Source organism: Erythrolamprus reginae, chromosome 2 (genome assembly GCF_031021105.1).
Source record: "Erythrolamprus reginae isolate rEryReg1 chromosome 2, rEryReg1.hap1, whole genome shotgun sequence".
Classification (NCBI taxonomy): Eukaryota; Metazoa; Chordata; class Lepidosauria; order Squamata; family Dipsadidae; genus Erythrolamprus; species Erythrolamprus reginae.
Genome location: NC_091951.1, coordinates 92,290,534 through 92,304,055, shown reverse-complemented (window position 1 = coordinate 92,304,055; position 13,522 = coordinate 92,290,534). Strand labels below are relative to the sequence as shown.

The following is a 13,522-nucleotide window of genomic DNA, read 5'->3' as shown; positions in this document are numbered from 1 at the left end:
TTATTATTATTATTATTATTATTATTATTATTATTATGAAGACTTGGGGCGGCTCACAGATTGTTGAGGGCAATATGCTGATTCTCTGTAAACCGCTTAGAGAGGGCTATAAAGCACTGTGAAGCGGTAAATTTTATCGCTATTACTATTTATGACAGTTTAGTGTTCCAGTCACCTGATCAACTTGTGCTACTTTCCTGACAAGTCGAGAGGGAAACCAGAAGTCACTTAACCACGTTGCTAATTTAACAACTGCAGCGATTCACTTAACAAAGGTGGCAGAGGGAAAGTGATTAAAACGAGGCAAAACTCAACAAATGCCTCACTCGACATCATACACGCTGGGCTGGGCTGCGGTCGTAAACGGAGGACTGCCTGCACGGATAGAATCCTTAAGGCCACCCAAGTCCTGGCTTTTGCGAAGTCCCTGCCTGCCCTACCACGGCTACTATTTCCTCAGCTTCTTTTGCTTTATAGAAGACAACATCCCACGTCCAGCCACGCCGTGACGAACCTACAGCTTAAATCCCCCCCCGCGCTGGTTTGTCTCCGCCGGCTTGGGCCGGAGCAAGGGCTGCAAGCAAAAGGCAGGGCGGGCGTCAGATTGGGCGCCGGCGGGCGAGCGAGCGGGCGGGCCAGGCCGGCGCGCGCCTTGCAGATTGGCTCTGGCTCTTCGCTCAGCCCTCCCTCCCCAGCGCTACCGCTACCGCCGCCCCTCCGAGGACGGTGTGGAGTCAAGTCGCGGCGAGGGAGGCGGTGGCTTCCGCAACGGGCAGAAGAGGTGGGTGAGGAGGGGGAGAGGGGCTCCTTTGCCGCCCGGGAAAGCTTCCCTTGTCGCTTCGCCCGACCGTCGGCGCTTTGCACTGGGGGAAACGAGGGGCGAGGCCAGCCCAGCCCACCGTTGCCTTCCGAAGAACTTGTTTACTTGGTCGCCGCTGGGCCAAGAGCTTACACAAGGGAGGCAGGCTGAGGCTAGCGCTGGACTGCGGTATCTGGGAGATACAAATCCAATGAAGGGGCGGGGGGGGCGGCGGGTGTGTGTGTATGGCGCTAAGGGCCAGAGCCGGCCAGTTTCAAGCTGTCTTCAGCGCTTAAATCTGCCGGACTTTCGCCCTTGCAGGCGATGAACACTATGCGAATGGGGTGTAAACTCTCCCAGTTCTGCAGAGCCTGTTGTAAGCGGTGGAAATTCTGCCTTGACTGCAGCAGTTAAAAGACAAGACAACCACAATACTGACAGATTAACAGAGTTGGAAGGGAGCTTGCTGGTTAGTCCAGTGTTTCCCAACCTTGGCAACTGGAAGATATTTGGACTTCAAGTTGAAGTCCAGATATCTTCCAGTTGGCAAGGTTGGGAAACACTGATCTAGTCCAACCCCCCCCACCCCAAATAGGAGACCGTGCATCTGTCTCTGGACGGGGCGATTTCATTCCTTCCTCTGTAAGTCTTCCGGGTATTTTTAATACTCCGTTGCTTTTTGGCTGAAGTGAGTACTTGAAGGTTACAGTAGCAATAGCAATAGAATTTAGACTTATATAATGTTCCATAGTGCTTTTACAACCCTCTCTAAGCGGTTTACAGAATCAACCTATTGTCCCCAACAATCCGAGTCCTCATTTTACCCACCTCCGAAGAATGGAAAGCTGAAATCTCAAACGTTGAGATTTGAACTGCTGAACTTCAGCTAGTAGTTAGCTGAAGTAGCCTGCAGCGCTGCACTCTAACCACCGTACCACCCCCTGGCTGTACCAGGAATTTGAAATGGCAAACATAACTCTACCATTATTTCCTTCATTATTTCCGGGGTAACTTCCTTCTCACCCACTCCCAGTTGAAAAAGTGCAGTTCTTATGTCTTTATATCCTCACTTTCAGTATGTTCCTCTCTTAACTGTATTTGATATAGTATTCTACTCTCCAGAGTCCAGAAGGCTAACATGCTACCAAACTCTAAAAAACCTGGAGAGAGGGATCTCAAAGAAGACCCATCTGTCACTCTCTTCCGGGAATATCTGAGAATCAACACAGTCCAGCCTCAGCCTGATTATGGTATTAATTCTAATTTTTTTCTTCTTTCCTTAAAGAAACTCAATTTTGTCAAGGCTTTCTGTTTGACTAGATCCAATCTGCAGCTGATTTTTGGCTGAATTGCTAGATGTTCGACAGGAGCACACCCTCAAAAATCTGGTTCCTTTTATCAGTCAGAGTTGAATTGTTGCATGATTTGTTAAACAAAGAGAAGCAACTGATTTCTAAAGTTTATTTGAATAGAATTTATCATACCTGTTCTGTCCATGGTGTATTCAGTTAATTTGCCACAAGCGCAGTTGATCTTACTGTGAAAAGAAAAGGCTCATCCAATTCAATTGTATGCATGTAAAATATATAGTATATGTCTAAATTCTTTCATTCCTTTTTATTCCATATGAATTTAATGCTGCAATACTACACATCTTGTGCATATTGTTTTTCAAAATTTGTAGCACTCAACATTCGGTACCTGAAACTTGTTAACAAAATGAGCAGGGCGGGAGAGAATTAACTTTCATGTTATACCATGGGTTTTTTGTTTTTTTGAGACCAATTTATGATCAGACTGTACATTGTGAGATTATAATTCTTGGTAAAGAAAAGGTTTTTTCATTATGCATAGTTTGCTATGTACTTTTGTACAAATAACTAGCACAATGTGTCGCATCTTTGCAAGCTGTCTATATTAAATGACATTTTAAACATGCCGGTATTATATATTGTATATTAATTGAAGATTTTCCTGAGTAAATACACAGTACCAACATAACTCTATGATTTATTATTTATTTATGCGCCTGCATGTTATTTTGTTCCTGGCACGCTCAAACAGAATTCTGCCTATGTAAGAAACATATTGGGAGTGTGATTATTTAGGACAGTTTATTCATTTGTTGCTAAAAATGCCCCAAATAATATGGTAAGAAAAATGTGTGCATGTGTGCATGTGCCTGCATGCTAATCCACATGCATCTGTGCGTGTAGTCCCGGATCTATGACTATAATGAGATGATTTTTAAGTAAACCATACCCAATTTTATAACCTTTTTTCACATAGTTGTGAAATAAGCAAATCACTGCAATTGTGAAGTGAATCTTTTACTCATTAAGCAAATCCAACTACCCCACTGAGTGTTTATTGGAAAGTGGCTGGGAAGGTTACGGATGACAATCATAAGGGTGCTGCAGCTGTGGTAGCTACATGTTGGTTGTCAAGCAACCACCAAATTTTGATCATGTGACTGTGGGGATGATACAATTGTCCTAAGAACTTGTGTTGTGTCATTTTTTTTCAATGCTGCAGTGATTTGAATATATTCTAAACAAATGGTTGTAAGTTGTGGACTACCTCTGTTTCTGTATGTGAGTATGTTTGTGTACATGTATTTATGTATGTACACACACTACACACACACACACACAGAGGGGGAGAGAGAGACTTGCCCATTTAATTAATTCTAGGTAATATCTAAATTACTTCTAAATAATTTGTAGAAGATAGCATGTTAGTTATCTAAGATTGATATACTTCTTAAGCATGCTTCATGCTTAAGAATGTTTCAGTCCTGGATAATAATTTATGACCACAGTTCAAGGAACAGTAGAAAACTGGAGTTTGAGTGTATCTTGTGAAAACTTTGCCTTTTAAAATAGGAGGTCACCCCCATATTGTGGATCCTCTTAATGTGTAATGATGGAATATTTGATCCAAACTTGTTGCGAATAAAACAAGGTTCTTTTGTATTAATTGGGTCACATACAGAAGTTAGGCAGAATGATGTTGTGTGACTTGTTCCTTGTTTCTTAAAAAAAGAAAGCTACACTCATACACTCCAGCAAGCACTGATGGAAGAAAATATTATTTATTATCTATCTTTTAAGTTTGGTTTGAAGGAGCTCTTCCAGGAGAAGAATCCATCAAAAACTATTATCAGTTTGTGTTTGCATGGCTAATGAAATTCTTAAGAATAAAAGCTAAAGCTCCCCCCCCTTTGCACTTTAGTTTTCTGGCCATATAAACTTATATGGCCAGAAACCTATACAGTACAATATATTATATATAATCTATATAAACATTTTTGAAAGTTAGAAGACTTGGCAAGAAAGCAGTTTCACATTTGCCTCCTTGTCAATTTTTGATGCAGAAAATATGCTTATGAATTCATTTGTCAGATAAATGAGGTAATTCATCTTCCCTAATATGCAGGAAGAAACAGACACCATTATGAGTTGTACTATATAAAAAAATGAATAAAGGAATTAATAGACTCAAGATCTTTTATAATCTGAATAAGGAATATATTTATTTAATCCTCACAGTGATTTCATCAGTTAATATTTAGAAATAGTTTCCCAAAAGAAGAAAGCATCAGGTCTGGGTTTTGAGTGAGCACACTTTGCATGGTGATTGCTTGTTTATTTTGTTCTATGTCCGACTATCTTTTATCTTGATTTTCATGTTTCATTATGATTATTTTATTGATTGTTTTCTTTCCAAAAGTTCACGTTGTTTGGATGTCCATATAAATAAATAAAATAGTACAAGTCTATCCAGTTCAGAGGTGTCAAAATGGCGGCTCAGGGGCCGGATGTGTCATGTGCAGGCCACACCTACCCCAGCTCTGCAAAGTGGAATCATCACAAGTTAAACACTGTGGTCTAGATGATTTCTTCACCCAGTGCCTGTGTCCATATAGAAAATCAGTGTTATGTGCAAGACCGACTTCCATCTAGATTTTCATTGTTTTTATTGTGGAGGAGCAAATGTTTCTATTGAATAGATAGTATGGATAGATTGTAGAACTTTCATTGTAAACTAATCTATTCAATAGAAACATTCATTCAGAATAACATTCTGAAATCTTAAGGCCTCCATATTAATTCTAGAATGTCTCAGTGTTTCACTGTTTCTCCTTTTAATAATTGATGGTTTTATTTTAATTGTTTATGGACAGGATGATACATGTCAGGGAGAACTGAAATGCACGATCTTGAAATGTAAAGTAGAAACAATGATGAGCTCAGTTGACAGGCTCATTGTTAATTTTATGGCTTTGGGCAATTAGCTGTATGTCTTTTCATGATAATATTTGTCATCTTTAAAAAAATTTGTAGAATAATTAAAATATACATGTAATAGGTGACAAGTAAGCTTTAACACACGTTGAAGATATTAGAAGGCCCAAGATTTCAAACCTTGTTCTATTCTTTAACCTTGGGGCAAAGTTTGAGTTCAAATATTGCTTATGGGGAAAAGTTTTATAGAAGTTGTACTGTCATTTTAAAAAATTAAATATTGCTTGAACTAAAAAGACACATGTAATTTTCATTGTAGCTTCCTATTTCCTTCCAGAAACAGCAGTAAAATTCCTGGAAAGAATAGCTTCTGAACTTGGTCTACAGTGTCTGAAAGTGGAGGTAAAATAATGAAAAACCCTTGCACTTATTTGGATTCTGTCAGTTTCTGATATGTTGCTGCATGGCTTCTTTGTGCTCGTAATTTAGGGGGAGGGGAATCAGCATCGTTTATCTTCGTCATGCAGGTTTAAACTTTGAGATAAGGGATTTTAAAAAATGAAATGTCACCAGCATGTATAGTTATTGATAGCAACATAGAAGTGATTTTTTATTGCTTTCTACAAGGATAGTTTTTTGGGGAGGGAGGAAGCTGGCAGGGAAGAAGGATTTCCCTATCTAACATTATCAGGAAGTCTCCCACTAAAATTCTATTGAAATCTAATCTAATTTACTTTTTAGCTTATAAAAATGCCAGCTAGACGAGGCTATCTGCTGAGTCAAAGTAAGGGAATACTGTCTCTCCTATATATTACTGCTACAGCTCAGGATTTCAATTTCATTCCATTGTTAAAATAGATATAATGGTACAGCGGGGCAATTTTGTTTGGGCAATTTTCCAAAGACATATTTCTGCACACTGTTCAACTAATGTTGCTTTACTATGCCAACTGCATTAATAATAAGGAATAAGGTGGCATTCATTTCAAATTCGGAGGAAAAAACCTGTAATTGATTTTAACAAAGTTCAGTGTCATAGGGTAAATACATAGAAACATGTTTAAAAAATAGTGACCCGAACATCTATCAAAATTAAACTAATTATTACATACACATACTCATTATCCACAGGATAAAGTGCATACCCATGTTACAATTGCAGAGATACAGACAGTATCTCTGGGCAGTAGATCAGTTCACATAGCTGTTTTCCTGAAATTCCTCAGGCATCAGTCACAGAGAATAAATTCATGCTGCTAGAATTAGTCCAGGCAGTTGCATCATTCACATACAATTGTCTAAGGTTACAGCATGGGGACCTGGTTTCCATGTGTCTGTACACAGCATGTTATTGAGATATTGACCATTATTCAAAATCACTTGGATCATGTCATTTACCAGCCATAGTGTTAGCTGTCTACTTAGACACTGAATAAGTTTATAGAGGAAATGGGTATCCAAGTTTGTTAGTCTTAATAATAGTATCCTCATGTCCTGCTTGTAAATCTCCCAGACAAATTTGGGTATGAGTAATATGTTGGATGGATTAGATATTTGGCCTGATTCAACAAAGATCCATTTTAATAATTTATTAATGACTTCAGAGCTATAACAATATTATTTAAAACTAATTAACATAGAATTAATGCATTCTATGTTATCATCTGAGGTAATGTTCAAAAACCTATACAGTGATACCTCGTCTTACAAACTTAATTGGTTCCGGGACGAGGTTCTTAAGGTGAATAGTTTGTAAGATGAAACAATGTTTCCCATAGGAATCAATGGGAAAGCGATTAATGCGTGCAAGCCCAAAATTCACCCCTTTTGCCAGCTGGAGCATCTGTTTTTGCGCTGCTGGGATTCCCCCGAGGCTCCCCTCCATGGGAAACGCCACCTCCGGACCTCTGTGTTTTTGCAATGCTGCGATTTCACTGAGGGTTCCCTCGCTGGGAAACCCTACCTCCAGACTTCCGTTGCCAGCGAAGCGCCCGTTTTTGCGCTACTGGGATTCCCCTGCTGGGATTCCCCTGCAGCATCACAAAAACACGGAAGTCCGGAGGTGGGGTTTCTCATGGAAGGGAGCCTCAGGGGAATCCCAGCAGCGCAAAAACGGGTGCTTCACTGGCATAGGAAGTTCGGAGGCGGGGCATCCCAGCGGCGGAAGTGGGTTTGTAAGGTGAAAATAGTTTTTAAGACGAGGCAAAAAAATCTTAAACTCCAGGTTTGTATCTCGAAAAGTTTGTATGATGAGGCATTTGTAAGAAATTGTTGGAGAAATTTAAATCTGAATCCATAAAACGTCATGTAGCTGATTTGATAGCCTCAAATACCAGAATCTAGTTATGCAGATGAAAATGAGCTGATAATACAAACAAGGACCCGTTTACGTTAGTTTAACCATCTTGGTAAAAAAGCAAAATAAAGATGTAGTAAAAGAGTTCCACTGCCAGGGTTTTTAAAATTGATTTTTAATCTTGATTAATTAGGGTCCATTGAATAGGGTTCATGGCATGAAGATAATTGATTCAGGGTTACTCTCAATTGTCTGATTGAATCATATTATGGTATGTTTTAGAGTAAATATATAGCAAACCTGTTGGAACTGTGATCCTTTGAAGAGCCTCCTAGTCAGTTAATCTGTTATTACAGGTTCTATATCCAGTAACCCAGCCTGACCTTTTCAGATTTATGTGCCACATTTAGACTGATAGGTGTTACAAATGAATTCTACGGAAAATGTTTTTATTAGGAAAAAACAAGTACCGGTAATATCATTTTGCTAGGGTGTTCTCTTATTTGTGTTCCTGTGTTAAAACCGATTCTTCCCTGGTTGACTGAGCTGAAAGTGTTAAAATGTTCCTATGTAAATAAATCATTTCAAGAACTTGCTTTTCTTTCAAAATTTATGGTAATCAGAATCAGTTTTATAAAACTGAATTGACTTCCGGCCTATTTGAGTTTCCCATGCCATTCGCAGTTGCTGTGGGCTCTCTCTAATGACATCTGTATTTTCTCTAAACAAAATTAAAATTGAAAAGTGGTAAATGGATCTTGAATACTGTGGTACTTTGGAGCTGCCTGAAGAGACAGTAGAAAAAGAAGGCATGTCTGTCTGAAAACCATTTTGTATTTTTCTTTGCAGTTGCTTATTTTGGAGAAGCAGTTTTGTATGTATAAATATTATAATGTAATAATTATTTTTTCCACTTTCTGTTTCAGTACTTCTGCTATTGTTTTTAGTGTCTGGATTCGCACTAAGCTATAATAATGGTAGGGTCTTGAGCAAGATGCTGGGTTAGACATAAGTCATCTAACAAAAGTGACTATCATACAAGTCAGGATTTCAGCGACAAAACTCTGAAATTCTTAGCAATCATGCTGTCTGCTTTTTCTTATTAAATTTAATAAAGTATTTGCCATTTTTGTGCTGTCACCACAGACAGAAATAGCATAGTTAGACTGTATTTAGACATGTTTCTTTAAGAAATTGCACTTGGGTAATATAGCTTCTCATGTGACCACATCTATGTGTTCCTATTGGCTTTGACTTAGGATGATGAGTAATTGGAGAGAGCATTCCAGCAAGCAGGCCTTTTGCAGGCCTTTTGTCTTCACTCACTAAGCCAGCCAACATAAACAGTAGATGCTAAACCTAGAGCAGGGGTCCATTCAAACTCTTTTTACCTGCGCAAGGAGAATGATTATGTTGCAGAAGAATTGTGAGTTATTGTGTGGATGCCTGCAATAAAACCACCAGTGATATCTAGCTGTGCTGAGTTATCTGACTGGAAAGACTGGAAGTTTTAAAAGCCCAGCAGTAATAAGCTGCTATGGAACGGGTGTTTACGCCATTGGAATGTCTACTTCCCACTGGAAACCTAAAATTTTGCCTTCTGATTCTTAATCAGCCTTTGAACAAAGACCTTTTTTATCATTTGTGGAATAAAGCGGTTCTGAGAGCATGTGCGGACGGAGGTGCTAATCATTTGCACTGTATCACCAGTGGAAACCGTGACAGTTTTCTGCCTGATTATATCAGTGGGGACTTTGACTCTATTTTACCCGAAGTAAAAGAATATTATATGGACAAGGGATGTGAGCTCATACAGACACCAGATCAAGATTTAACAGATTACACCAAGTGCCTTCAGATACTTCAACAGAAGATAGAAAAAAACAGTTTGCAGATGGACATGATTGTAACATTGGGTGGACTTGGAGGCCGCTTTGACCAAATCATGGCATCTGTGGAAACTCTCTTTCATGCAGTTAAGATAACCTCTCTTCCCATCATAGTTATTCAAGAGTGTTCCTTAATATATCTGCTTCAACCTGGCAAGCACAAACTTCTTGTGAACACAGGACTTGAAGAAAAATGGTGTGGTTTAATTCCAATTGGGAATCCTTGTGAGTGTGTAACAACAACAGGTCTAAAATGGAACCTCGATAAAAGTATTTTGAAGTTTGGAACACTTGTCAGCACATCAAACACCTATGACAAAACTGGGATAGTGACCATTGAGACTGACAAACCTTTGCTTTGGACAATGGGAATCAAAGATAAAGGAGATGCTTGAAATTTGTTAATTCAACTTGAAATCAAAAATGAAATTTTCTGGAATCTTGTCCACTGGGCAACAGAGATTTCCCCCCCTGCAATTATTTCATTATGCTTTTATAAAAATTCAACATTTTACGTAGTTGGTTTTAAAATTCAGCTTCATTCTGTTGAATGCCATAGATTTTATGATATTTTTGTTCTTGAAGCAAAGCTGTATTAGTGTTTTTAAAGCCTGAAGTTGAATGTATTTTTAAATGTAACCAGTGCATCAAAAACTTATTTTAAGACATTTACCAGTAAAATGGGTAATCAAAAGTAGATATACAGTATACAACAATCCATGCTGTATTCTAGCTGTTGCTTCTATGCTCAAATTCTTTAGCAAAACTTTGCTACTGGTTAGAATTAGCAGTGCCTCTTATTAGTTACTAATGAATATCCATGTAATAAGTTATTGTAACGAAAAATGCATGCAAAATTAGATGATGCTTGTACAAATCAAAAATTGCAAAGGAGCACACACAAACACACACACTTGCAGACCTCAATAGACACCAAAGCCTATAGCCACTGTTCCCTCAAAGGTGCACGGCTGCACGACCCCACACCCAGCAATGGCCTGCCACGCAGCGTTTTCCAACGCTGCGCAGGACCCGGCCGCTATTTCTCCTGCCCAACAGCTGCTCTTCTGGCCTAGTTGGTGGGGCGCTACAGCTTCTGGAACCGCAGCTCCCACATGGCCCAGGAAGGAAGAGGCTCAGGAGTTAGAGAGAGAAGCTGAAACAGAGAGAAGTAAACAGTTTCAGCCATAGGAGGGGACATGGAAGGCAGGGAGAAAGGCAGGCAGGCACTGGACTGCAGGGACTTGCCGGTCACCCGATCCCAGCCCAGAGCTGCGTCCGGCAGGATTCAAGAGAGGGAGGAAGGGAGGAAGGTCAACAGCCTTCTACCACCGCCTGCCAGCACCTGCAGGAGACCTGCCCATTGTCAGCCGGGGCTTTAGGGGTAGGGGAAATCTCCGAGAAAAATGCCAGTTCTCAGCACTCCCATCCATGCTTTAGTTTGCTCTAGGAGTTGCTCAGCAGGAGCTGGAGCAGCGGAAGCGCTGGGGCCTGTAAGAGAGAGAAAGAAAGAGGGAGAGAGGGAAGGAAGGAGAGAGAGAAAGAAGAAGGGAGGGAGAGAGAGAGAAAAAAGAGAATGGATGGAAGAGAAAGAAAGAAAAAGAAAGAGGGAGGGAGGGAGGGAAAGAAAGGGAGGGAGGAAGAGCAAGAGTGAGAGAGAAAAAAAGAATAGCAGGAAGGAAGAGAGAAAGAAAGAAATAGAGAAAGAGGGAAGGAAAGGAGAATGGAAGGAAGGGACAAAGAAAAAGAAAAAGAAAGAGGGAGGGAAAAGAGAGAAAGGGAGGGAGAAAGAGAGAGGGAGGGTGGGTGGGAGAAAGAAATAGAGAGAAAGGGAGGGAGGAAGAGCGAGAGAGAAAAAGAATGGAAGGAAGGAAGAGAGAGAGAGGGAGGGAATCAGAAAGGGAGGGAGAAAGAAGTAGAGAGAAAGGGAGGGAGGAAGAGAGAGATAAAGGGAGGAAGGAAGAGAGAGCGCAAAATCTAGTTTGAAATAGCTCAACTATTTAAGTGTCATTTTAATACTTAGCAGAGTTGTCATATGAGTATCTGCCATGCAGGCTTTTTGTGGAGGATTTACAAGGCCATGTATGTAACCAAATGCAAATTGGTCATGTTTAATATTTCTGTGCAGGATAATGACAAATTCCCCTCTGATTTTATTGTAAATAATTTTATTGTAAATCACTTTACTAAACAAATAATCCCTTCAACACTGTCAAACTTTTTACTAAGTCTGCACTGTTTCTACTAATTTTTTCTCATCATTCCTGTCACCTATTTCCTCCCACTTAGGACTGTATGACTGTAACTTGTTATTTGTATCCTAAGATTTTAATTAATATTGATTGTTTCTTCATTGCTTATTTGACCCCTATGACAATCATTAAGTGTTGTACCTCATGATTCTTGACAAATCTATATTTTCTTTTATGTATACTGAGAGCATATGCACCAAGACAAATTCCTTGTGTGTCCAATCACACTTGGCCAATAAAGAATACAATCCAACCCAATAAATGTATTGTACAGATGTCATATTTTCAGTTTTTAAAAACATTCCGCAACTTATTTCAACTTATTTTATGTACAAATGTTTAAAAGTATGGCCTTTTCTAAATGGATATTGCGTTTTTTTTAAGTTTCATTGAAGGTGCTTTTAATTGCTGCTAAATGATGTTGCTTTTGCTTTTGCAAAAACAAACAAAACAAAATCAAACCTTAAGGTGCAACTCAGCTGAAACTTCTAGAGAGACTGAAAGTAGATAATTCAGTAACAATCAAGGCATATCAAACCGATCTGTGTTGGAACTATACAGTACAGTATAGTTTGAGTCAGTTTCCTGATCTGGAGCACGTGGATACTAGATGTAGTAATTGTCTATGGTTATTCTCGGTTTCTGGAAATACTGTCTACAAGGTGGGAAGATGTTCCTCTAAAGAGATGTCTTTAGAGATGTACAAGATGTAGCTTGTACAGATACTTTAAAATGTGAAACATTTTCTAACTGCCTTGTATAATAATAATAACAACAAAGTCTGAAGGGACCTAGGAGGTCTTCTAGTCCAACCCCCTACTTTGGCAGGGAACCCTACACTACTTCAGACAAATGGGTACCCAACATCTTCTTAAAAACTTCCAATGTTGGAGCATTCATAACTTCTGATGGCAGGCTGTTCCACGGATTCTTTCATTGTTCTAACTGTCAGTAATTTTCTCCTTAGTTCTAAGTTGCTTCTCTCCTTGATTAGTTTCCACACATTGCTTCTTGTCCTACCCTCAGGTGCTCTGGAGAATAATTTGATTCCCCCTTCTTTGTGGCAGCCTCTGAAATATTGGAAACACTGCTATCATGTCACCTCTAGTCCTACTTTTCATTAAACTAGACATACCCAGTTCCTGCAACTGTTCTTTATATGTTTTAGCCTCCAGTCCACTGATGCTCTTTGTTGCTCTTCTCTGCACTTTTTCTAGAGTCTCTCAACATTATTTTTGCACAGTGGCGACTAAAACCGAATGCAGTATTCCAAGTGTGGCCTTACACTTGGAATGCCGCATAGTATCATAGTGAGATGCCACAGATTTCACTTCCAGGCTCAAAACAGTAGCAAGCTCCCCCCCCCCCCCCAATCAACTATGGTTGGAAAATGATGGAAACTATCACAAAAGCAAGTATATTGAAATACTTGCTTTTGTAATAAATGTTGGGCTTAGTCAGATTTACTGTTATTGCTTTTGGGCAGTAAAGATAGTTTCCTGAACAAAATTATAGAATTATAGATAAGCTGACTCAGACAGTTCTCTTAAAACAGAGCTCTTATAAAATTGAACATTAAGTAATATGCTAATTTACATTTCCAAACTTTGAACTAGAGGAATCAGCAAATGTATGATACTTTAGTGACTAGACCGATATTTAGCAAGATATTTTATTTATTTATTTATTTATTGGATTTGTATGCCGCCCCTCTCCGTGGACTTGGGCGGCTAACAACAGTGATAAAAACAGCATGTAATAATCCAATACTAAAACAGCTAAAAAACCCTTATTATAAAACCAGACATACCTACAGACATACCATGCATAAATTGTAGAGGCCTAGGGGGAAAGGATATCTCGGTTCCCCCATGCCTGATGGCAGAGGTGGGTTTTAAGGAGCTTACGAAAGGTGAGGAGGGTGGGGGCAATTCTGATCTCTGGGGGGAGTTGGTTCCAGAGGACCGGGGCCGCCACAGAGAAGGCTCCTCCCCTGGGTCCCGCCAAACGACATTGTTTAGTTGACGGGACCCGGAGAA

General features: G+C 39.6%; 2 protein-coding genes across 7 annotated transcripts in view; both read left to right on the top strand.

Annotated features, from left to right (window-relative positions):
• The first annotated feature begins 611 nt into the window (after positions 1-611).
• The window catches only part of ACY1 (aminoacylase 1), a 62,929-nt gene continuing 50,018 nt past the window's right edge, over positions 612-13,522 (top strand). For 2 of the 6 annotated variants that reach the window (XM_070738704.1, XM_070738703.1), the window contains exons 1-3: positions 1,674-1,806; positions 1,907-2,049; positions 5,384-5,448. In XM_070738704.1, coding sequence (XP_070594805.1) covers positions 1,763-1,806; positions 1,907-2,049; positions 5,384-5,448 — 252 coding nt within the window. In that variant the 5' untranslated portion in view covers positions 1,674-1,762. Of the gene's footprint in view, positions 782-1,383; positions 1,442-1,673; positions 1,807-1,906; positions 2,050-5,383; positions 5,449-13,522 lie in introns of those variants that run through there. The other 4 variants (XM_070738706.1, XM_070738707.1, XM_070738709.1 and 1 more) reach the window with 4 other exon arrangements.
• TPK1 (thiamin pyrophosphokinase 1) lies at positions 8,780-10,837 on the top strand. The gene has a single exon (XM_070738711.1). The coding sequence runs from the start codon at positions 8,880-8,882 to the stop codon at positions 9,624-9,626; it is 747 nt and encodes a 248-aa protein (XP_070594812.1). The 5' UTR covers positions 8,780-8,879; the 3' UTR covers positions 9,627-10,837.